Source organism: Amblyraja radiata, chromosome 19 (genome assembly GCF_010909765.2).
Source record: "Amblyraja radiata isolate CabotCenter1 chromosome 19, sAmbRad1.1.pri, whole genome shotgun sequence".
In the NCBI taxonomy this organism is placed as follows: domain Eukaryota; kingdom Metazoa; phylum Chordata; class Chondrichthyes; order Rajiformes; family Rajidae; genus Amblyraja; species Amblyraja radiata.
In genome coordinates this window covers 36,153,056-36,177,226 of record NC_045974.1, presented here as the reverse complement: position 1 = coordinate 36,177,226, position 24,171 = coordinate 36,153,056, and the positions used below count along the sequence as shown (strand labels likewise).

The following is a 24,171-nucleotide window of genomic DNA, read 5'->3' as shown; positions in this document are numbered from 1 at the left end:
GGAGAGAGAGAGGAGAGAGGGGACGAGAGAGAGGGGGAGAGTGAGGTGGGAGGGAGAGAGAGAGGGGGAGAGGGAGAGAGGGGAGAGAGGGGAAGAGAGGAGAGGGGGGGGGAGAGAGAGGGGGAGAGAGAGGGGGAGAGAGAAGAGAGAGGGAAGAGCGGAGAGTGAGACGGGGGAGACAGAGGGCGGAGAGGAGAGACAGAGAGGGAGAGAGGAGAGAGAGAGGGGAAAGAGAGGGGGAGGGGAGAGATAGAGGGAGAGAGAGAGAAGAGAGAGCGGACGAGAGGGGGGAGAGAGAGAGAGTCTCTGTGCCAAATTTGCCCAGGTGATCGGCATGGATCAGGCTGCGGCTCGGTGCATCCTGGAGGACAACCAGTGGCTGCTGGAAGTAAGTACCAAGCACTGGGTAGAAACGGTGGAAGGTAGTGGACTTCAAATGGGGGTGGTTGGTGAAAGCATCCTGCTTGCCTGCTAGAATTTCACTTACTGTAACTGCAGGGGAAATGTTCCCGATGTTGGGGGCGTTCAGAACCATGGGTCACAGTTTAAGAATAAAGGGGGGGGAACAGTTAGGACTGAGATGAGAACAAACTTTCTTCACGTAGAGAGTTGTGAATCTGTGGAATTCTCTGCCACAGGAGGCAGTGCAGGCCAATTCACTGGATGTTTTCAAGAGAGAGTTACATTTAGTTATTGGGGCTAACGACATCAAGAGATATGGGGGAAAAAACAGGAAAGAGGTACAGATTTTAGATGAACAGCCATGATCATATTGAATGGCAGTGCTGGCTTGAAGGGCCGATGGCCTATTCCTGCACCTATTTTCTATGTTTCTATGCTTGAGTATATGGCAATAAAACTCGATCACTTGATTTTGAAGCATTCATGCATGGTGGAGGTATAATGTAGTCATAGAGTGATACAGTGTGAAAACAGGCCCTTCGGCACAACTTGCTCACACCCACCAACATGTCCCAGCTACGCTACCTGCTTTTGGTCCATACCTCCAAACCTGTCCTATCCATGTATTAGTCTAACCTTTTCTTAAATGTTGGGATGGTCCCTGCCTCAACTACCTCCTCTGGCAGCTTGTTCCATACACCCATCACCCTTTGTGTGGATAAAGTTACCCCATAAAAAGTTACCTCTTAAAAATACTTCATACAAAAAACATTGAAATCATACTTCTACAATGCACTATAACACGATTTTAATACCTCAAATTTCAAAAAGTTCCTACCCTGGGAGGGGGGACACCCTTCTTCCACACCCTCTCCCCACTCGGTTGCTCCACTCCCTCACCGGGTACCCCCAAGGCCAGTGATCAGTGATCGCACAGCCTCCCCCTTTCAAAAACGCTCCAATTTAAAGCATATATATTGTATTCAAGTGTGTTAAACTACTCGCTATAGTATGCACCATATTGCACAATTTCAAGCTGAAAAATGCAAATGTTCCGTACCATCTCCCTATGCAGATAAGAGCTCAGGGTGTTATCATACACACTGGGAAAACAACGATAACATTCTTATTTGCCATAATTTTACAGGTACATTAAAGCAATAACACAACAAATAAATATTGAATAGGTAACTGGACCATTATGCTGCAAAACAAAGTATGTTATGCAACCAATAGAAAATCCCATTGTAGATTTTGCTGAGGTGGCATTGTGGTAGGGATGTAGTGGGGATGTGGTAGGTTGTCGTACAGCTATGGTTCAGTGTGGTTCAAGAGCTTGATGATTGTTTGGAAGAAACTGTTCTTGAACGTGGAGGTCATGGTTCTCAGTGGGTGGTGTGGGCCTTACATTATATTAGCTGCTTTTATGAGGCAGCATTTCCTGTAGATCCCTTCGACGGTGGGAAGGTCAATAACCGTGATGGTGACAGCAATGATCGGCTCTTTCTGCAGCTGCATATATTCATGGGCATTTGAATTATCCAACCAGGCCCTGATGCAGTTAGTAACCTCTCTACCTGCACAAGTTTCATGGAGCATTGATTTATGGGAAAGGGGATCTCCTCTGTCATGAGCAGGAGCGCTGTTGGGATTGTTGTCACACTGTGCAGTGACATTGAGCAGCTGGGGAATTAATGGAACCATAATGAAGTTGATACACAGCTTCAACACAGCTACACACCAATACCCTCCGGCAACCCATCTCACAGACTGCACCTGATAGGACTGACAACAAACTTTGTCTCGCATATTTTCATATCCTGCTGAGGTTATGTGTTGAGACTACAAAACATGAGAAGCCATTTTCCTTGTGAAAAATGTACAATCAGTAGATCCTGTCAAGTGAGTGAAGGGAGTTGAACTATTTTGAATGTTAGTCTTATTTTAATCTCACCGGTTAACTGCTCACCAGACTGGAAGGCTCGGACATTGGTCTGACTGATGGATGGGCCTCAGAGCTTACATCCATGAGGAACAGCCCACCTACAGAATGTTCATAGACTGAAAGAACTGTGTCAGGACTTGCATTGTGACACCTTGACCCTTATTGATCTATTCTCAGTTAGATTTAGCTCTTAGGGCTAACGGAATCAAGGGATACGGGAAAAAAGCAGGAACAGGGTACTGATTTTGGAAGATCAGCCATGATTATATTGAATGGCGGTGCTGGCTCAAGGGGCCGAATGGCCTACTCCTGCACCTATTTTCTACGTTTCTGTATTCCTCATATTGCATCAAAATGTAGCAAGATTATCTGCTTCATGGCAACATAACCCAGACACCTGCAGAAAAACAATGACTTACCATTTGGCTCATTGTACTTATACTCGATGCCAATATTCCCATTCCATCCCCTACTCCCAATTCCTCTGTCTATGCTGCATCTGCACCCAGGATGAGGTGTTCCACACCACAGCATCGGAGATGTCCTCATTCTTCAGGGAACGGGGGTTCTCCTCTTCTACTATAGATGAGGCTCTCACCAGGGTCTCTTCTATAACCCGTGACTGCTCTCACTCCCCACCCCCCCACTCGTAACAAAGGCAGAGTCCCCCTTGTCCTCACCTTCCACCCCACCAGTCGTCACATACAACAAATAATCCTCCAACATTTTAGCCACCTCCAACGGGATCCCACCACTTGCCACATCTTCCCATCTCTTCCCCTGTCTGCTTTCCACAGAGACCACTCCCTCCGTAACTCCCTGGTCAATTCTTCCCTTCCCACCTGAATCACCCCCTCTCCTGGCACTTTCCCTTGCAACCGCAAGAAATGCTACACTTGTCGCTTTACCTCCCCCCTTGACTCCATTCAAGGACCCAAGCAATCTTTCCAGGTGCGGCAAAGGTTCACCTGCACCTCCTCCAACCTCATCTATTGCATCCGCTGCTCTTGGTGTCAGCTGCTCTACATCGGTGAGACCAAGCGTAGGCTTGGCGATCGCTTCGCCCAACACCTCCGCTCGGTTCGCATTAACCAACCTGATCTCCCGGTGGCTCGGCACTTCAACTCCCCCTCCCATTCTGAATCCGACCTTTCTGTTCTGGGCCTCCTCCATGGCCAGAGTGAGGACCACCGTAAATTGGAGGAGCAGCACCTCATATTTCGCTTGGGTAGTTTGCACCCCAGCGGTATGAACATTGACTTCTCTAGTTTCTGGTAGTCCCTGCTTTCTCCTCCCCTTCTCAACTCTCCCTCAGCCCACTGCCTCCTCCTCATCCTTTCTTCTTCCCGCCCCCCCTCCCCCCACCCTCACATCAGTCTGAAGAAGAGTTTCGACCCGAAAAGTTGCCTATTTCCTTCGCTCCATAGATGCTGCCTCACCTGCTGAGTTTCTCCAGCATTTTTATCTACATTCCCATCTAATCATCCCTTGCCATCTTGTCCCCTATCCCTCTCTTCTCTTCCTCTCCATGTGACCATCAAGCTTCCCATAAGGGCACCAGTGCTTTCTGTTTCAACCACACCACACTCTTGACAAATGTTTTGTTGGCTCATATTTGACAGGGCCACTTGTTTCAGAGTCAAGACTTAAGGGGTTAAGTTCACTCCATCTATATGTGACGCAAAATTGCAAACAGAGGCGAAGTGCAAGTGGAAGATTTAATGAAATTAAGAGATCTGTTGCCTAAAACAGGCAGATGTTCCAGTTGCCCAAGGGAAGGCTCTATAAAGCAGAGCTGGAGCTGATTAGCCTGGTGACCTCGAGTGTGTAAAAGCAACCCTTCCCATAATGTACAGAAAGTGGTTTTGTATCAGGAAAAGAGAGCAATACTATGCCTAGGTGTCAAAATTAGCCGCTGAGTTTCACTTCCATCAAACCATTGAACTGTGGATGCCTCATAGGCTGCAGAATTGGTGGGTTTTTGGAAAAGATGAGATTTCACAGGCAGGCTGGCATCAGCTCACAGTGTCACTGGGAGTCAGGGGTAAGCACCAGATTAAAGCAGATCTATCAAATCTTTCCAAATGAGCTCACATAGCTCCATCAAAGCATTGCTGCTCAAGTCACGGTACAACCATGATGGAAGAGGCATTGTCCTTTCCATTGAGTGCAATGCAAGGCATTCCATACAAAATCGCCAACTGCACTGAATTGTTGGGTGAAGAGAATTTTCGAGGTAGAAACAAAGAACTGCAGATGCTGGTTAATGCACAAAAGGACACAAAATGCTGGAGTAACTCAGCAGGTCTGGCAGCATCTCTGGAGAACATGGACAGGCAATGTTTCAGGTCAGGACCCTTCTTCAGATTGATTGTAGGGGGAGAATTTCTGGGGTGTTTGAATAAAAGCATATTTGTGGAAGGCTTGGGGAAAATGCTAAGATATAATCATCATATTTTTAACCCAATAGGATAACGCTTGCAACTAGCATTGTTTTTTCTTTCACCGTTTCTCCAAGTTGCACTGTTCAAAAACTCCGATGATTTGTGACAAGTCTTCTTTGCAGGACAATATTTTGCAGCATGCAGCGCACCTGCTATTAGATCCATCAAAGATCATTGAACCTTGATTGTGTTGAGACACGAGCTCTGTCCCGGTTGTTGAAGTCCTGTTTCAAAATGGCAAATGCATGCTCGACAATTATTGCAGTGGAATGCATACAGCTCAACAGCTGGCACCTTTAGCTCCAAATCCTTGGGAAAATCGCTCTTGGAAAAACAGGAGAGCAGCTGGAGGAACACAGTGGGCAGGTAGCATCTGTGGAGGGAAAGTCAGATGCTGCCTGATCTACTGAGTTCCTCCTGCCACTCACTTTGTATGTTACAGATTCCAGCATCTGCAATCTCTTGTGCCTCCTGGGACTTGTTACATTGGAGAGAAGGTGGACTGCTGTAAAATAGGCAGCACGACAGCCACCTGAAAATCAATATTTTGATGTAAATGTGTCGATCAGTTAGAATCCTTTAATATTCACATAGATCTTGGCACTATGAGGGAGCATGTAAGGTAATATAAATGTGATTTGTAATTCTTAAGCCTTCAGAAATGTTGCACTGTGATAAATCGCACAATAGCTTGCTGCTTTTGTAGGGGAATGGGGATAAATCTCTACCAAAACAAACTGGTCATCAGTCACTTTAAGAAAATTACACATGGTTGTTCAGCTAACATTCCTGTTATCCCCATTCATAACCTGGTACTTTTGATCTTGGCAGGCCTTGGCAATGCCAAGCCTGTGAAGAGTTGGCTGCAGACCAGGCAATGTTTCTTTTAAATTGAAGTACCTGCAAACATTGTTCCACTGACAAATGGCATGCATATGCCTTAGTCTGGCGTGAGGCGACTAGCAAAGATAGGAAAAGGGCACTTTGCACATGAAACACATTGTTTTGTTTGGGTAGTAGTGAATAAACGATAACGCTAAAATATCCAATTAGACACTCCTAAATAACTGAAGAGAATATTCTCCAAGAAATATGGGTAACATTTTCTTTTATCGCTAAGTCAGGGTGTATTGGTTATCAGGATACAGTAGAAGAAAGGTTGATAGGAGTGTTTCTCAAATGCTTTACTTAAATGAATTCTTTAATGCTATACTTTAATTGATCTTTCAAATTTTTGCAAAATACACGATAACGTACTTCTTGAATTAGATCAGATATAAAACTCAGAGTCTGTTCATTTAAGAAATCTAGGAATTTCTAGAAGAACGTTTTTTTTTTTAATTGGCAAAACCGTGGAATGCATTGCAGCATTTTTAATGGGATGATCTATGAATCTAAGACAACTTCAATAAATTACTACAAAGGTTTATTTTGTAGTCACTGATCCTTCATAGCATTCCAGAAGAATCCTTACACTACAGGATGACAAATTCTTCATGAAAATCTTCAAAACCCTCTTAAATTCCAGTGAAATTACTCCCATCCTCCTAAATGCACATCTATTGATTAGATTTTATGTGCTCACAAGCACATGCTAAAGGTGGAGAGTTTGTAAAGGTGAAGGTTGAAGCCTTCTATAAACGTCTGCCTCCTCTTGATTAGATTTCAAACCCCTCAAATATTTTCCCAGGAATGAGTGTATGCAGGGAATCTGAGCATGCTCCACTGCTTTGACCCCTGATTCAGGAGACTGCTTGAGATAAAGTGCTGGAAGTACTATATACAAAATGCAGACTGTCAGTAATGGGACCAGGTACACCGAGCTACTCTTGACATACTCCAGCTGTGAACCAAGTGACCTGTGGTCAGCCAGCAAGACACACACACACACACACACATTTTAAGGACTAAATCAGTAATTTTTTTTTATTCGGCAATTGTTTTTTTTTTACAAACAAGTTCGTAGTGAAAGAAATAGGAAAATGTACAATTTACATGTCCATTTCAACAAAATAATTTTTCAGAGTTGAGTAAAATACATAGATTTCAAACATGCAGCAGCTGTCCTGATTTTGTCTGCTCAGGACATTATGACCTGTGCTTGAACTTTTCTTTCTCCTGCCATTGCATTTCATTGTCAAACATTCCTGACAGTCTCCAAATTACATTATGAGGAAACTGCTAATGCCTTGCTTTTCCTGACTGCCCTGTGCCAGGCTATGCTACTCTGGGAGAGTACAATGGATTTTCTATGCTACTTGGTAGCACTCCCACAGTTTACAAAACCCAACCACACTGACTTGCTCCGCAACAATCTACATCCTATGAGAGAAAAAATTACAAGGATTCTCTTATCCACGCTAAGTAAGTTCAATGTTTTATGCAGTAGAGCTTTTACTTGTGTGTATTTAAATAACTTGTTATTTTATTACTTTAAATGCACAAAGATGTTTGTCGTTGGTGCCCAGGCTTGTGAAGTAATAACCCCATTCATCAGCCTTCTGTAGCCTAAAGTTCCGTCTTGCCAGATGGGGCAGGAACGCTGCCTTCATCAGTGGAGTTCTGGCCCGTGGGTATAAAGGATAATGAGGCAGAGTTTATACAATACCGTTTACCAGTTGGACGGGGCCCATCATCAAAGACGTGTCCCAGATGTGCTCCGCACTGAAATAAAATAGCAAAAGTACTTGCTTTTTTGTAACAAGATGGATATTTTAGATTGCTGTTACAGTCGACATCATTCATCACAAGGTTGTAAACTTGAGATAACATCTAAATATTCGTTCAGATCTAACCTTTCACCCATCAATAGCAGCTATTTACTGCGGTTAAAAAGTACTCTCCCAGCAACTTGATAAAGTGATGCAGATTCAGAAATATTAATTATGCTTCCCGCACACCCACCGGGGCAGCATTTAAAGATTTCAGAAGATTTCAACAAGAATGATTATTTTATACCCAAGACCACAGACCAATTCCACAGGAATGTTTTAAACAAAATCACCTTTGAAATGATCACCTTTGTCAGCAGACACTGGAAACAATAAAAGTCATGTTTTAAAGATTCTGCTTGTGTACGCGCATGGGAGGGGGGTGCTGTCAAAGCATGGTGTGCACGCCGCATGCTGAGATCAGGCTGTGTGTCGGTGAAAACAATGGCAGTGTTGTTAAACTGCGTTATGCTACTGTGTCAGCAGTGTGGACCATCAGCAGCCTGACAAGTTAAATCCTCTTGATAGACACAAAGTGCTGGAGTAACTCAGCAGGTCAGACAACATCTCTGGAGAAAAAAAGGTTGATTGAGTTTTCGGGTCAGGACCCTTCTTCAGATGCTGAGTCTTCAGAGGTCACGAGGCGAAGAGTCTCCCATCCTTTTCCTCCAGAGATGCTGCCTGACCCGCTGAGTTACTCCAGTACTTTGTGTCAATCTTCAGTATACACCAGCATAAGCACAGGTTAAATCCTCTCTTTGCTACCAAGGATGCAAAGATTCCACTATTTCCTAGTATTACTAGATTTCCTCGATCAGCTTTAATATTCTGATCCTCGAGTCTAATAAATATTTGAACTCAAATGTTCCAATTCCTGGACAATCAAGCCTCTTTATGGATCCCTTTGTATTAAATGCATAGATAAATCAAGCTTTTTATATAATTTATTGGAGATTTGGAGGTGCAGTCTTGAAGACTCGTACATTCCTTTGTGAATAAAGTATGTTTTTCTTTGTTCTTTGTATCAACCTCCACTTAGACTGCAATATTGAACCCTTGCCGGGTGCATCTCCAGAAGTGCCCAAGTTCATCGATGCACACCATCAAAATAGTATTGCAAATCTTTAACTAAAGGTTTTGTGGCCAATGTGATAATATAACCCAGTCAAATTCCACTCTCATACCTGTACCATGGATTGTTGGTCATCAGGAATTGTTAAACCAGAGGCACTGAGGCTAAATCTGACTTCTCTTACTGCCAGCCTCACTGAGATCAACCGAGCGCAAACCAGATGTCTGATCTGGGATGTTCTTATTCTCTATGGCTCCACCAGTGAATAAACTCCGAGAGTAATTCAAGAAATGCTTTCCGCATTTCCATCTTCTGACCCACATAAATAATAGTTGGTGCACTGGAAACAATTAACAGACTATAAATAGAGCCAAACACAAAGAGCTGAAAGAACTCATTGAGTCAGGCAGTATCTGTGGAGGGAATGGACAGGTGACATTATGGGCTGGAACCCTTCGTCAGACCTGCTAGAATATGTGATGGCAGCTTAATTATACGATTGGCAACACAGTAATCACTGCTAACTCCACTGGGAATCAGCTTAACTGAAAATGATTAAAAAGTAAACTGGTTCCAGAGTAATAACATCCAGTAGCAGTATCAATGTAATACAAGTGACTGTTAATAAACTTACATTGCTGCAGCTTGTCTCAATCCTGTGCATTCCATGGGAAAAGTCATCCACCAGTGTTATTGCACCAGATTCCAGCGCATCGTGGAAAGCGGGCCAACCTGTGCAGCGATAGATTATCATTAATAGCTTGATTATACCTGCACAGCCGTTGTGCTGGTGGAGGTTTGCATTCACAGAATAATATCTGCTGCAATGACTTAGTATTATTATTATTATTAAAGCTTTATTACAGACACAGGTCCATATAACACATCAAACAGAAAAAAAAAAGAAGATACAAAAATACATTAAAAAAATTGCATATTAGCCTATAAAATATACAAGCTATTGCACCAATGCAGTCTTAGCCTAGAAGTGAATCTATAGCAGCTTTTCAGAGGGCTGACTAGGGCTTCAATTATATGGTTCTCTGACTTGTCCAGACGACACATAAAACTAAACATCAGCTGTCTTAAGAGTGCCTCACAGGTTGGCACTCTAGTGGACACAAACAATTGACTGGCACTATGCCACCTAGGGACACAAAGCAGCATCCTCATTGCATCATTGTATGCTACCTTGAGTCTTTGCATACTCTTTTTCTTATACTTCGACCACAATTGGGCTGTATACAACGGTGTGATGTAGGTTCTGAACAGGGAACACTTCACAGAGTCAGAGCACATATAAAACTTCCTTATAAGCATGTTCGCTTGAAGATAAATTTTACAGCGCTGTCGGTAAAGGTCTTTGTCATCCGTCCAGTCATCGGATATGACATGACCTAAGTATTTAATTTCCTCACACACAGCAAGAGGACCGTCTGACAAATAAAAGGTCGGAAAAGTTGATTCCCTGTCCTCAGCGCTCCTAACTACCATTATGCGGCTTTTCTTAGCGTTGTACTTAATGTCATAATCAAGGCCATACTGAGAGCACACCTTCAGCATCTGCTGCATCCCAGCACTATATGGACAGAGCAGGACCAGGTCGTCTGCAAACATAAGATGGTTAACAATAGTGTTGCCCACAAGACAGCCAGTTTTTAACCTATTTATCTGATTTGACAGTTCGTCCATATAAACATTAAATAAAATAGGAGACAAAATTCCTCCTTGCCGCACTCCGTTACTAACACAGAATGGAGCAGATACAACATTGTCCCATTTAACCTGAAACGTTTGATGGGCATACCAGAATACTAAAATTCTCACTAATAATTTAGGGGCACCTCTATCTAGCAATTTTACAAACAAGTGTTCATGATTAATTCTATCAAATGCCTTGGACGCATCAATAAAACATAGAAATACAGATGAATTCAGGCTTGTGTACCTGAACACAATCTCTTTAAGAGCATAGATACACAGGTCAGTTCCATGTTTCCTTTTGAACCCAAACTGATTGTCAGTGGTAAGGACAAGCATTTCCAGCTTTGTCAACAGTATATGACACGGGAGCAGAATTATTAGGCCATTCAGCCCACTGTAACAAAATATATGCAGGATTCAAGGATTTGGATCAATGAATGGAGAAAGCACATGCTAAAGAGCACAAATAATTATTTATTAACGCAAATATAAGTAAAATACAGAAACATTATCAATAAAGTAACAAAACAAAATAACAGGTCTCACGCTCACCTGCTCGTTCAAGTTGCCTGTCATTACACACTTACATTACACCCATCGAGTCTGCTCCGCTATTTAATCATAGCCGATCTATTGTTCCTGTCCCTCTCAACCCCATTCTCCTGCCTTCACCCCATAACCTTTGACACACTTGCTAATCAGGAACCTATCAATCTTCGCTATAATTAAGTCTGTTAATGTTAGTAATGAAAGCTACATGTGATTTCATTCCAAACCTCTTGATAGAAACAATGGATGGTTCCCAACTTTTTTTTAAATAGTCAAGAGTATTTAGTTGCCTAATGCACTGGGATCGGAACAATGAAATGGAGAACTGGTCTCGGGTAGGTAGATCTTGAAGAATTTGTTAAAAATAATTTTGGAAAATTTTATGCGACTATAAACCAATAACTCTCTAAGGCCAGATGACGTGCATCCAAAACTTTTGTAAATGGTGCCAATGGAAGTAATGGATACTGGTTCTTATCTTCCAAAGTTGTATAGATTCTAGAATAGCTCCAAAACACTGGGAGGTGGCAAACATAACCCTATTAGTTAAGAATGAAGGGCAGAGAAAATGGGGAACTTGAGATGAATCAATCTAATATCAGTAATAAGGAAAACACTGGAATCTATTACTGAGTCGTTACAGAGAATTTAGAGAATTATAAAATGATTGGGAAGAATCAACATGACATTACAAAAGGGAAAACATGTTTGACAATTTTTGAAAAAACGTTTTTGAATTTGTAATTTGCTGAACAGATGAAGGGGGAGCAGAAATCTAGTATATTTAGAGTTTCCGAAAACCTTCAATGAAATGCCTCCAAGAGGATATTGAACTAAATTAGGGAAGTTGGGTGTGGCCATAAAATACTAACATAATTGAAATTGATCAACATTTTTGAAGTTTATAACGTGTGAGGGTGCTACAAGGATCGACCTTGGGGCCTCAGTTGTTCACAATCTTTAACAGTGATTTAGAGGACAGTGCAGAGTGTAATATATCCAAGTCTACCAGCAATATAGAATGTGTGGCAATGTAAAGAAGATGCAGAGAGGACTTAAAGCATAGAGAAACATCAACAGAATGGGTACAAACCAGGCTAATGGAAAATAATAGGTGAAAAGTGAGATCATCCACTTCAATAGAAAACATGGAGCAAGGGAATTTTTAATGATCAAGATTGAAAAGTGTAAGAGGAACCAAGAATTGAAGGGTCTCGACCCAAAACGTCACCCATTCCTTCTCTCCAGAGATGCTGTCTGTCCTGCTGAGTTACTCTAGCATTTTGTGTCTATCTTCGGTGTATAACCAGCATCTGTAGTTCCTTCCTACACAAGAACTTAACATGCAGTTATGGAAGGAATTGGGAAAGTAAATGACCTTAAATGAAAGAGTACAAGCGAAAATATACCTTCCTAAAATCATATAGGGACTTGGACCTATAGCAGCTAGTATAATAATTGACTTTCGTAAGGAAGCAAGTACCTGAGAACAACAAAACGTCCTGAATCCTTGGTTCCTGAGATGGAATGAATCATCTAACAAGGATTACGAAGAGTGAGTCTTAACTAAGAGCAATACAAGGAACCACATATGCTGGAATCTTGAGTAAAACAGGGTTGGAGGAACTCAGTGGGTCAGGCAGCATCTCTGGAGGACATGGGGATGGAGTCTGGAGAGGGTCCCAACCCGACATGTCACATATCCATGTTCCTCAGAGATGATGCCTGACCTGCTGAGTTACTCCAGCTCTGCGCACTTTATTAGGTCTATACTCACATCAGTTTAGTAAAGTGAGAGGTGATCTTAATGAGATGTACAAAATTATTACAGGGCTTGACAGGATAGATGCAGGGACAATGTTTTACCTGGTTGGAGTGTCTAAATAACGTATCACTGTTTCAAAAAAAGGGAATAGCTATTCAAGTCTGGGATGAGAAGAACATTCTTTACCCAGAGGTTGGTAATGTAACTTTGGATATTTAGGAAATCAAGGGATATGGATTTTGTACAGGGAACGTGGATAGTGAGGTGGAAGATCAGCTGCCACCAAAAATGGAGCAGGAGTGCAGATCTGAGGGGCCAATTTATTTTACTTATGATGTTATGTCTCTGTACATCAGGTACTGGCCCAAAACAAAGGGAGAAAACGCCAGGGGCTGCTCCAACCACCTGTGTCAGTGTCCACAACCAGAGTCAAATCTTAATCTGGGCTTCATTTAAGCCGGCACATCTTGTCTATTGTGAGAGGGTGGGATATCAGCAGGGCACAATACATTCCCACATCGGATTAGGCCACGAACCTCTTGTGTGTATTTCCCTGTCACATTAATCCATAAATACCAGTAATATAATACTCTTGGAAATGTTCGAAATTCCATGGTTGTTTTTCCAATATTATTTACCATGCCAGTCCAATATTAATGGACATACTTCCAACCACAGTGCAACAAGGAGAATTTGAAGAGCTTTTGTCCATATTTCAATGATTAAGGTGGATAGTAAAAATGAACAACTTGTTAGAACAGAACAGCAGAAGAACAGGCCCTTTAGTCCACAATTCTGCACCAAACTCAATGGCAAGCTAAACTAATCTCCTCTGCCTGCCCGTGATCCATATTCTTCCATCTGCCTATACAAAAAGCCTCTTAAATGTGAGTAATGTATCTGTCTCCACCGCCGTCCCTGGCAGCATGTTCCACACACCCACCACTGAATGTGTGAAGTACTTGCACACCTTCTGTAAATATTGTCCCTCCCCCCTCTCAAAACTATGCTCTCTAACCATAAGAGTATTACAGCTATACAACATGGGAACAGGCCCTACGGCCCAACTTGTCCTTGCCAAAATGAGTGGCGATGCTGGGAATTGAACCCGCTGACCTGGGACTATCTACCTTATATATACCTCTCATCATTTCATCTACCTATCATTTATGCCTCAAATATTCTATCGTGCTGCAGCAAGCAAGAATTTCATTGTCCTATCTGGGACACATGACAACAAACTCTCTTGACTTGGCTTGAGGTTCTCCCCTCAGCCACCCATGTTCAAGAGAAAACAATAAATCTTTGCTAAAGACGATACCTCCAATGAAAGTTGTCACTGCACTGCTTAAGTAAGAAACTTGCTTAAAATTAATAATCCTTGGCCTTTTGCCACTTCTTAAGAACAATGGGTGTTATATGGTTGTACTTTTTTTAAACGGTTCATCGTGGCAACATGAGTCTGTCATCTTTGAAAAGAACACATGCCCGTTCTGGCTCTCCTCCAATCAGCGCAGGACTCCTTTTTAATCATAAATATCATATTTTGCTAACCCTTCCAGTTGTCTGACGACTGCACCAACACAGGCTCTGAAGTTTTGAATCCCCTGCAGCGATCTGCTCAAATAATGACATCACACGTTGCAACAGGATATTGTAGATAGGCAAATCAGATTTTAATGTAAGGTTCTCGGAGAAAGGTGGAATAATGGAGCGTTGGGGGTGGGGGCATTTGGCCCAGTGTATTTGTAGCAGAGGAATTCCCTCTGTCGCAGGAGGCTGGTATTTCCCATTGTCATGAACGTTTTTTTCCTTTCAAGCACCTGGCTGGTCCACTTTACTGAAAGTGTTTCTGCCACTCCTTTATCCACTGCATTCCAGATCACAACAACATGATCCTCACGTTGTTTGTGGTTTTAGTACCAATTAACCTAACATGTCTTCTTCGCCTGCGTCGGAAGGAATTGCAGACGCTGGTTTACACCGAAGATAGACACAAAATGCTGGAGTAACTTAGTGGGACAGGCAGCATCTCTTGAGAGAAGGAATGTGTGATTTTTCGGGTCGAGACCCTTCTTCATACACTCGACCTGAAACGTCACCCATTCCTTCTCTCCAGAGATGCTGCCTGTCCCGCTGAGTTACTCCAGCTTTTTGTGACCATCTTCGAGTCTTCTTCACCTACCAGTCTTTCCAAAACTGGAAACATTTTCTCCCAAATGAGATTGAAATTCTCAGAGATTTTTTAACACTTTTATCAAACCTATCTTGAACTGTTCATGTTCTGGGAAGAGCATCTCCAGATGTTGTTGTGTTTCCCTGCAAACAAAACCCTTCACTTCTTGGAACCATTTCAGTGAATGTCCTCTGCAGCCCACTCTTAATTTGTCTAAAGCATGTCGCTGAGAATTGGTTACTATTACCTTATATGTTGCTTTAAGGAACAGCTACAGTCGTCTTCATAACGCTGCCACGTTTAAAATTATATAGTGCGGCAAATCTGTTACTGAGAATGACAAAGATGTGCCCTTAACTCAGTTATCCCAGAACTGAAGCTAGAGTATGGCTTTCTGCTACGCAGAGCAATGCCTCTACACGCACCTGCCCCTGGAGTTCAACAGGGCAGTATGGACCTCTGCAAATTTCCTGGTTCTCAGGTTGGTAACTCCATCCATTGAACCTGCACCAGATTAGCCAGCCACAGGTACAGTGCACCCACTAAACTCAATCGGAAATATTGTCTGCTGTCAGAATGGTACATAATGCTTAATTTAATTAAGATACTTTAGAAGTAGTTAACTTGCTCTGATCTGTATACGTGTGTGTTTTTAGTCATTTAACTTCTATTTTAAAAACATTTTCTTTAACAGTGATTAGTCACAGTGATTTCTTTAACAGTGGTACAGCAGTACAGTTGCTGCCTTACTGTGACAGAAACCTGGGTATGATCCTGACTACAGGTGCTGTCTGTAAGGAGAGGGAACGTTCTCTCCAAGATAGTGTGGGTTTTCACTAGGATCTCCGGTTTCCTCCCACACTTGAAGACATACAGGTTTGTAGGTTAATTGGCTTCGGTAAAATTTGTAAACTGTCTCTAGTGTGTAGGATAGTGCTAGTGTTGGGGGATCGCTGGTCAGCGTGGACACGATGGGCTGAAGGGCCTGTTTCTGCGCTGTATCTCTAAACTAAACTAAACTAAACTAATGTTTACATAGCAGAATGCAGTGGAAGTCCTACAAAAGATTTTTTTTAAAATAGAAAATGCTGGAAATCTGAATTGAGAAACAGAAAATGCTGTAAATATTCAGCAGGACAGGCAGTATCTGTGGAAAGTGAAACAGGGTTAAAGGGCCAGTCCCATTGTACGAGGTAATTCAAGAGTTCTTCTGAGTTTTCCCCTGATTCGAACTCGGAGAATGTCCGTAGAAGTTCGTGGAAGTTTCGTAGCGGCTCGTACGAGTAAAAAGTAACAATTTTTTTCATCAGGAGTATTTTTTTATTCGTGGACATTTTTCAGTGTTGAAAAAACGTCACATGTTTACCGGATTTGCCGAGTACCTACCGTTACTCGCACGAGCCGCTACGAGACGTCCACAAACTCCTTCGGACCCGCTACGGGCATTCTCCGAGTTCGAATCAGGAGAGAATTCGGGAGAACTCTTGAATTACCTCGTACAGTGGGACAGGCTCTTAACATTTAAAATCTGAAACCCTTCGTCTATTTATCTTTCTGATGATGCGGCCTGACTTGTTGATTGCTTTCAACATTTTCTGGTTTTATTCCTGTAAACGGATAATTGGTCACAATGACATTAATATATAAATAAAAAACTAAGTATAGTGCTACTTTGTGGTGAGTGCATAGAAATGCCTCCATTCATAGTATCCCTTGTACAGACTACTCAATGCGGCAATTATTCAGCCAGCGGTTAAGAAGAAAGCTTTAATTTATTAAATGTTAAACAGGCTAGACATCAACTCAGATTTCAAGTGCAAAGTGCTCATAAAAGATCATTGTAATCCTTTACCTGCTGAATAATCGGAATTCCATGAGGCTGACATAATAATTTCATTTAGATCTTCAATGAGAATGGTGTAGTTGATGACTTTGGCTTGTTTAAATAGTTAAATTGCAAACAGCACACTGCTGAATATATTTTGTCTCTTTGGTATTGCAACAACATAAACAGCAACCGTTTGGCTTCCCTTCACCGGAAATTATTTAGCAATTTCTTTTTCTATATCCTTAACAATGCTTATGCATTCATTTGGCACAGGCTGTGCACAGTTAATAACAGTAGCTGTGTCTTTTACAATTCATGCACTGTCATTTTTTCTTCACCTAACAATCTACAACCTTCCATTACCACAGTACACCACAAAGAGATACAAATCAGCCATAAGCACTTTCTCCCCTCAAAGGTCTAGCTTAGTAATTGCCAATAAATTTGCTGTTCTCCAACAACAAAAGCAGTTGAAATACTTGTGGTTCACCATGACAGCCTCGTGACCTTTTGAGCTTCTCATTATTTTGTTTAGGACTCATTCCAAGTATGTTAAGCAACACCATGCAAACATGCGGTAATACAGCATAAAGGTGCCAGTAGTGATACTCTATATGAAATCAATGAAAATACAAATGTAATATTTATAACGAGTTTCCCAATTACCTATGGCAAGTGCTAAGAAACACTTTGTCATGATGATAAAATCTAAATGATAGCAATTTACATGCTTAAAATGACCCAATAGAGGAAAATAGACTGCTGATCTACTCCATATGAATTGTTATTTTTTTTAAAGGTTTTCTTCAAAAGTCAGTAAAAATCCAGATTGCAGTGGTGTCATCGTATTGCCTGTCAGTACTTTTTCATGATCGCCTGGTTTCTCTTTGCATTATGCAGGACATTGAGGTGTTAGACCCATTACTAACAGATAATAATAACAACTCATGTATATAGCCCCAAGGTGCTCAACCAGATGTATTGACAACATTTTTACACTGAGCCTGGTAAGGCAATATTAGTGCCGAAGACCAAAAAACGTGCTCAAGAGATGTAGAATTGAAAGAGTGGATTTTAGAGGAAGCAAAGGTGGTGATGTGTTCAAAAGGGAACTGCAGATGCTGGAATATCGAAGGTACACAAAATTGCTGGGGAAACTCAGCGGGTGCAGCAGCATCTATGGAGCGAAGGAAATAGGCGACGTTTCGGGCCGAAACCCTTCTTCAGACTGATGGGGGGTGGGGAAAGAAAGAAGGAAAAGGGGAGGAGGAGGAGGAGCCCGAGGGCGGGCGGATGGGAGGGTGGGAGGAGACAGCTAGAGGGTTAAGGAAGGGGAGGAGACAGCACGGGCTAGCCAAATTGGGAGAATTCAATGTTAATGCCATAAGGACGCAAGGTCCCCAGACGGAATATGAGGTGCTGTTCCTCCAAATTCCGCTGTTGCTCACTCTGGCAATGGAGGAGACCCAGGACAGAGAGGTCGGATTGGTAATGGGAGGGGGAGTTGAAGTGCTGAGCCACCGGGAGGTCAGGTAGGTTATTGCGGACTGAGCGGAGGTGTTCGGCGAAACGATCGCCCAACCTACGCTTGGTCTCACCGATGTAAATCAGCTGACATCTAGAGCAGCGGATGCAGTAGATGAGGTTGGAGGAGATACAGGTGAACCTTTGTCGCACCTGGAACGACTGCTTGGGACCTTGAATGGAGTCGAGGGGGGAGGTGAAGGGACAGGTGTTGCATTTCTTGCGGTTGCAACGGAAAGTGCCCGGGGAGGGGGTGGTGGGGGTGGGAAGGGAAGAATTGCCGAGGGAGTTGTGGAGGGAGCGGTCTTTGCGGAAGGCAGACATGGGGGGAGATGGGAAGATGTGGCGAGTGGTGGGGTCACGTTGGAGGTGGCGGAAATGGCGGAGGATTATGTGTTGTATTTGCCGGCTGGTGGGGTGAAAGGTGAGGACCAGAGGGACTCTGCCCTTGTTGCGTGTGCGGGGATGGGGAGAGAGAGCAGTGTTACGGGGTATGGATGAGACCCTGGTGTGAGCCTCATCTATGGTGGCGGAGGGGAATCCCCGTTCCCTGAAGAACGAGGACATTTCCGATGCCCTGGTATGAAATGTCTCATCCTGGGAACAGATGCGGCGTAGGCGGAGGAATTGGGAGTAGGGGATGGAGTCTTTACAGGGGGCAGGGTGGGAAGACGTGTAGTCCAGATAGCCATGTGAGTCAGTGGGTTTGTAATGTAAAACCCCTGATGTGGTGGTGGTGATGTGTCGGGATTGAATTGTAGTATTTGTTTATCTTCACAGCTGAAGCTATAGGTACTGCGGATGGAGAGAGTACATTAGTGAACAAGCAAAGTGTTTGAATAACTCAGCGGGTCAGGCAACATCTGTGGAGGGAATGAATAGGCAAGATTGTGGATTTCTTCAGACTAAGAAGGGCCCCGACCTGAAACGTCGCCTCTCCATTGCCTCCACAGATGCAGCCTGACCTGTTGAGTCACTCTTGCATTTTGTGCTTTGCTCACGATTCCAGTATCTGCAACTCCTTGTGTCTCTAAATTTGAAGGAGAGAAAGGTGGCAGGAATAAAAGCGGCACCGACATCTGAGCAATTAGAGGACTGGAGGAGAGGTAAGATCATGGAGGTATTTTCAAACAATGGTGTGAATTTTAAGAACGAGACATGACTTAACAGGAACCAATGTAGTTCAGCCAGCTCCATGTTGGGATACAGATAGCGGAGTTAATGTAATCTTAAGTTTCTAGAAACGAAGGATGAACACTGACTCGAAACTTATTGGAAGAGACAGGTCTAGACGTAACAAAATCATGGATGATTGTTTCCACAATGGATGGTGTGAGGCAGGGTTAGAGTGGGCTGATGTTTTCATTGATTGAAAGTCACAGCATGGCAACAGGCCCTTTGGCCAACCAAGCCCATGCCGACCATCAATCATAGACACAAAATACTAGAGTAACTCAGCGAGCCAGGGTCCAGGCCCTTCTTCAGCCCAAAACATCACCCATTCCTTCTATCCAAAGATGCTGCCTGTCCCGCTGAATTACTCCAGCATTTTGTCTCTTTCTTCGGTTTAAACCAGCATCTGCAGTTCCGACCAATGATCCCCCGTTCACGCTAGTTGGAGACATTTGTGTTCATGGGCATCCTCAAAACTTTGTACCTGTAACTTCTGCTCTTTCACAATTGAGAAAATACATTGATTTAACTTTCTTGCATTCAGTGTGGCTGTCCTCTCACTATCTCTCATTAAACTCCACCTGTCGTTGGTTCTGCCATTTAATTGGTATATATTTTCCCTTGTTACACATGGCCTCTGCCCATCATTGTGTTACCTTTGCGCAACCAGTGATGCTCAACTTCTTTATTCTTTGACCAAGTAATTGAAACACAGGGAACAACAAACCACAGCTTCTGTGAAAAACCTGGACAAACAGCATTTGTATCATCCCACCAATTGGAGATGCCTCACCATAACTCTACTGTGTGGCATCTTGGTCTTAACCAATTGATAACATGTGTGAAAAGGTTACTTCAACTCTGTGCTGTTTAATTTTTTATGGTAATCTCTTGGACAAAACAAACATGACCCCTCACATATACGACTCGTGACTCTTCTCTGGTACAGGTTGAAACACAATACAGCGATCGTCATCTCCACAAGAACTCTCAACCAGATAGAACATTAGATTGATGAAGTGAAGATGTCTTGGCTGTAAGGCCACACTTCCATCGCAATACTTTGCTCAGTAGAACTGAGCATGACGAGCTTAATGATATTGAGTTTGAAGGCTTCAAAACAAAATAAAAACAGAAAATGCTGGCGGTATTCAGAGGTAACTGGAGAGAGAAACAGATTTCGCTTTTCTGCGGGATGACTGAAGAAAGTTATTTCTTCTATATCTTTTGTTTGCCTTTCAGTCTTCAAAACTATCCTGGTGCTTGACAATCTGAGCAGCTGATCATTGATGAGGACATCACTTACACCATGCCTGCTTCTTTGTAGTAGGATCCTCAGTCTGAAGAAGGGTCTCGGCCCGAAAGGTCGCCCATTCCTTCTCTCCAGAGGTGCTGCCTGTCCCGTTGAATTACTCCAGCATTTTGCATCTATCTTCGGTGTAAACCAGCATCTGCAGTTCCTTCCTACACATCTATGTCAAACATTCTCCCTGTCAGACCTTCGTCCACTGAGCAACTTACTTATTGGCCAAAATGGAACATTAGTCTGAAGAAGGGTCTCGACCAAAAATGTCGCCCATTCCTTCTCTCCAGAGGTGCTGCCTGTCCCGCTGAGTTACTCCAGCATTTTGCGTCTATCTTCGGTGTAAACCAGCATCTGCAGTTCCTTCCTATACAGTGACAGCTAAATGTTGCACAACCATCTGATAGATGCTGGTCACATCCTGAGCACATAATATAATATCTATCTTTGCTTTCCCCTCAAACAAATCAGTCATTCTGCTCAATCTGGAGCCCACTTCTGTACTCTTAATTTTGTGCTGTTGCGGCTTGTCTCACAAAGGCTGGGTCACCGTGTACAAATGAACGCTGTGGCTCAGATACGGGCTCGAGAGATGACCGAGGTCCTGCAGGCTTCAGGAGCAAGTCCTGTTGCAGGTGGTAGCCTCTCGGCTTAATGTCTGACCGGCAAGTAGTGAAGTGCTTGTGCAGTTCCCGTGAGGATGGGCAACATATGGCTGTTGTTAGTCATTGCCACTGCTGCAGAGTTGCAGCAGAGCACTCCGGTTGTTCAGCGGAAGGGCCAAGAAAGTGATTGAAGCCTTTGACCACACATATATTTTGGGGTTCTCACATGGAAATTGTAATAGACAAAGCAATTCGTCAATCCAATATTCATGCAACTTGAAAATTGCTCCCCACAGACTTAGAAGTTTTAAATAGCAAAGCAACCAATTTCATGATTGGGCATCTTTTCTTCTTCATTTGTAAACCTGTAAAACATCAGTGCAGTAAACGGCAGTCTAAATTAATATAAAGTCTTGCTGATAAAGGCATAAAACCCTGCCCTTTCCTTTTAGGATCGGACAATCTCTTCAGTAATTCAAGGGAGAACATTATTTATTCAATGCACCAGACATAATGGTGCAGCTAATAAAGACATAAAACTTTTTTTTCTTAGAAGCAGGCAATCTTCCTTTTAATTCGATGTAGAACATTATTTATTCAATGTACCAGACATAATGGTCACTTTAAGGTTACAGGAAGTAAGTCTGCAAAATATTTCCTCTGAAACATCCCCTGTCAAACCTCTAAGGCCTACCACAAAATTGCTGCACCACATCAATAAATATGACAGCCTTAATGTTTTCAAAGTTTATTCAAAGTTCCTATATTCTTTATCTTTGCCTATCTTTATTGCACTGCAATTGCCAAGTTCACAAAGCTCTTGTATCGCTTCCTTGGATATTTATATACACTACAGCATGAGTAACTTAATTCACAGTTATGTTTTATCTCAGCAAACCTGGGCAATCCCTGTCAGCAGATCCGACACAAGGCAAGGCAAGTTAATAGGTGCAATCTACTGAGCACTGAGAACGCAATGCTGGGCATTACTTTTCTCTCAACCCCATTGTCTCATCACAAGGCAACGACTGCAATCCCGATTTTCACCCAGGTATTCAATCACGATGAGGGAGCACTGGGTTGTAAATAGGGGCAGCATTTCATGCACACGACGTATATATGTTTCCTGGATCTTTCTAACAGGGAACAAATATGCGTCAGACGAAGGCCGTGTCAACATTTAAACATAAATCCTGATGATGTATTTAAAACTAGATTTAGAACTTAGCTGAAAGTTGTGTGTTTGCACATTGTGACAGTCTCAGCAGGAGCACCAGAGTGGAAGGAACAGTATGGCCTGAAACAGCCAGAATAATTAAGCCTAATTTATTCAGAAAGGTTTTCTTCCAGGCCAGAAGCGGAAGCGCTCCTTTGCATCCAGTGAGGACATTTGTCAGTCCTACCTGCCCCATCGTTCCTGCGGGTCAACAGTGGAGGCTTCTTGGTGGGCTCCAACCATTCTGCCCGCACTCTCCACGTCTCGTATCTGGTTCACAGAGTGTGGGGCGTGAAGTGTTGACAGAGCCTTGCCAAGCTGGGGTGAGCGCAACACTTTCTCCAGCAGCAGCACCACCCACTTTGCAATCACAAGGCAGATGCATTATAGAAACATAGAAAATAGGTGGAGTAGGCCATTCGGCCCTTCGAGCCTGCACCGCCATTCAATATGATCATGGCTGATCATCCAACTCAGTATCCTGTACCTGCTTTCTCTCCATACCCCCTGATCCCTTTAGCCACAAGGGCCGCATCTACTCCCTCTTAAATATAGCCAATGAACTGGCCTCAACTATATTCTGTGGCAGAGAATTCCAGAGATTCACCACTCTCTGTGTAAAAAATGTTTTTCTCATCTCAGTCCTAAAAGATTTACCCTTTATCCTTAAACTGTGACCCCTTGTTCTGGACTTCCCCAACATCAGGAACAATCTTCCTGCATCTAGCCTGTCCAACCCCTTAAGAATTTGTAAGTTTCTATAAGATCCCCCCTCAATCTTCTATATTCTAGCAAGTACAAGCCAAGTCTATCCAGTCTTTCCTCATATGAAAGTCCTGACATCCCAGAAATCAGTCTGGTGAACCTTCTCTGTACTCCCTCTATGGCAAGAATGTCCTTCCTCAGATTAGGAGACCAAAACTGTACGCAATACTCCAGGTGTGGTCTCACCAAGACCCTGTACAACTGCAGTAGAACCTCCCTGCTCCTATACTCAAATCCTTTTGCTATGAATGCTAACAGCGCTTTCTTCACTGCCTGCTGCACCTGCATGCCTACTTTCAATGACTGGTGTACCATGACACCCAGGTCTCGTTGCATCTCCCCTTTTCCTAATCGGCCACAATCATGGAATTAATTTAGTTTTTTTTTAACAATGTACTGAGGTACAGTGAAAAGCTTTTTTTGTTGTTGCATGCTATCCAGTCAGTGGAAAGACCATACATGATTACAATCAAGCCGTCTATCATTTGCAGACACAGGATAAAGAGAATAATGTTCAGTACAAGATGAAGTCTAGTATAGTCTGAATCACTGATTCAAGGCGAATGCTGAATATTGCCCATGCAAAATTGCAATTGTCTTGATTTCTTTCGGGCATCTTTTCCAATCAGCTAGCCCTGTTGTTGAACCATATAATTTCCAAGTTTCAAAACAGCTTGCAAAAGAAGTTACAGATCTTGCATCCAATAAAAATGATCCACAGTTATTCTCTTTGACTGCTTCAATGATAATTCCCAAACCCTTAAATTCTGCTACCAGGAAAGAAGAGGGTAGCAAACAATTCACACACAATCCTGACTTGGAAAGGCATTGTCATTCCGTTATTGTCGCTGGATCTAAATCATCATAATCATAATCATACTTTATTAGCCAAGTATGTTTTGCAACATACGAGGAATGTGATTTGCCATACAGCATACCAATAAAAAGCAACAAGACACACAAAATACATTTTAACATAAACATCCACC

General features: G+C 42.8%; 1 protein-coding gene across 4 annotated transcripts in view; it reads right to left on the bottom strand.

Moving 5' to 3' along the window:
• Positions 1-6,689: 6,689 nt before the first annotated feature.
• msrb3 (methionine sulfoxide reductase B3) overlaps positions 6,690-24,171 on the bottom strand; it is a 97,354-nt gene continuing 79,872 nt past the window's right edge. For all 4 annotated transcript variants that reach the window (XM_033038236.1, XM_033038235.1, XM_033038234.1 and 1 more), the window contains 2 exons: positions 9,209-9,306; positions 6,690-7,455 (listed from right to left, as the gene is read on the bottom strand). In XM_033038236.1, the coding sequence (XP_032894127.1) occupies positions 7,300-7,455; positions 9,209-9,306 (254 nt within the window). In that variant the 3' untranslated portion in view covers positions 6,690-7,299. The remainder of the gene's footprint in view (positions 7,456-9,208; positions 9,307-24,171) is intronic.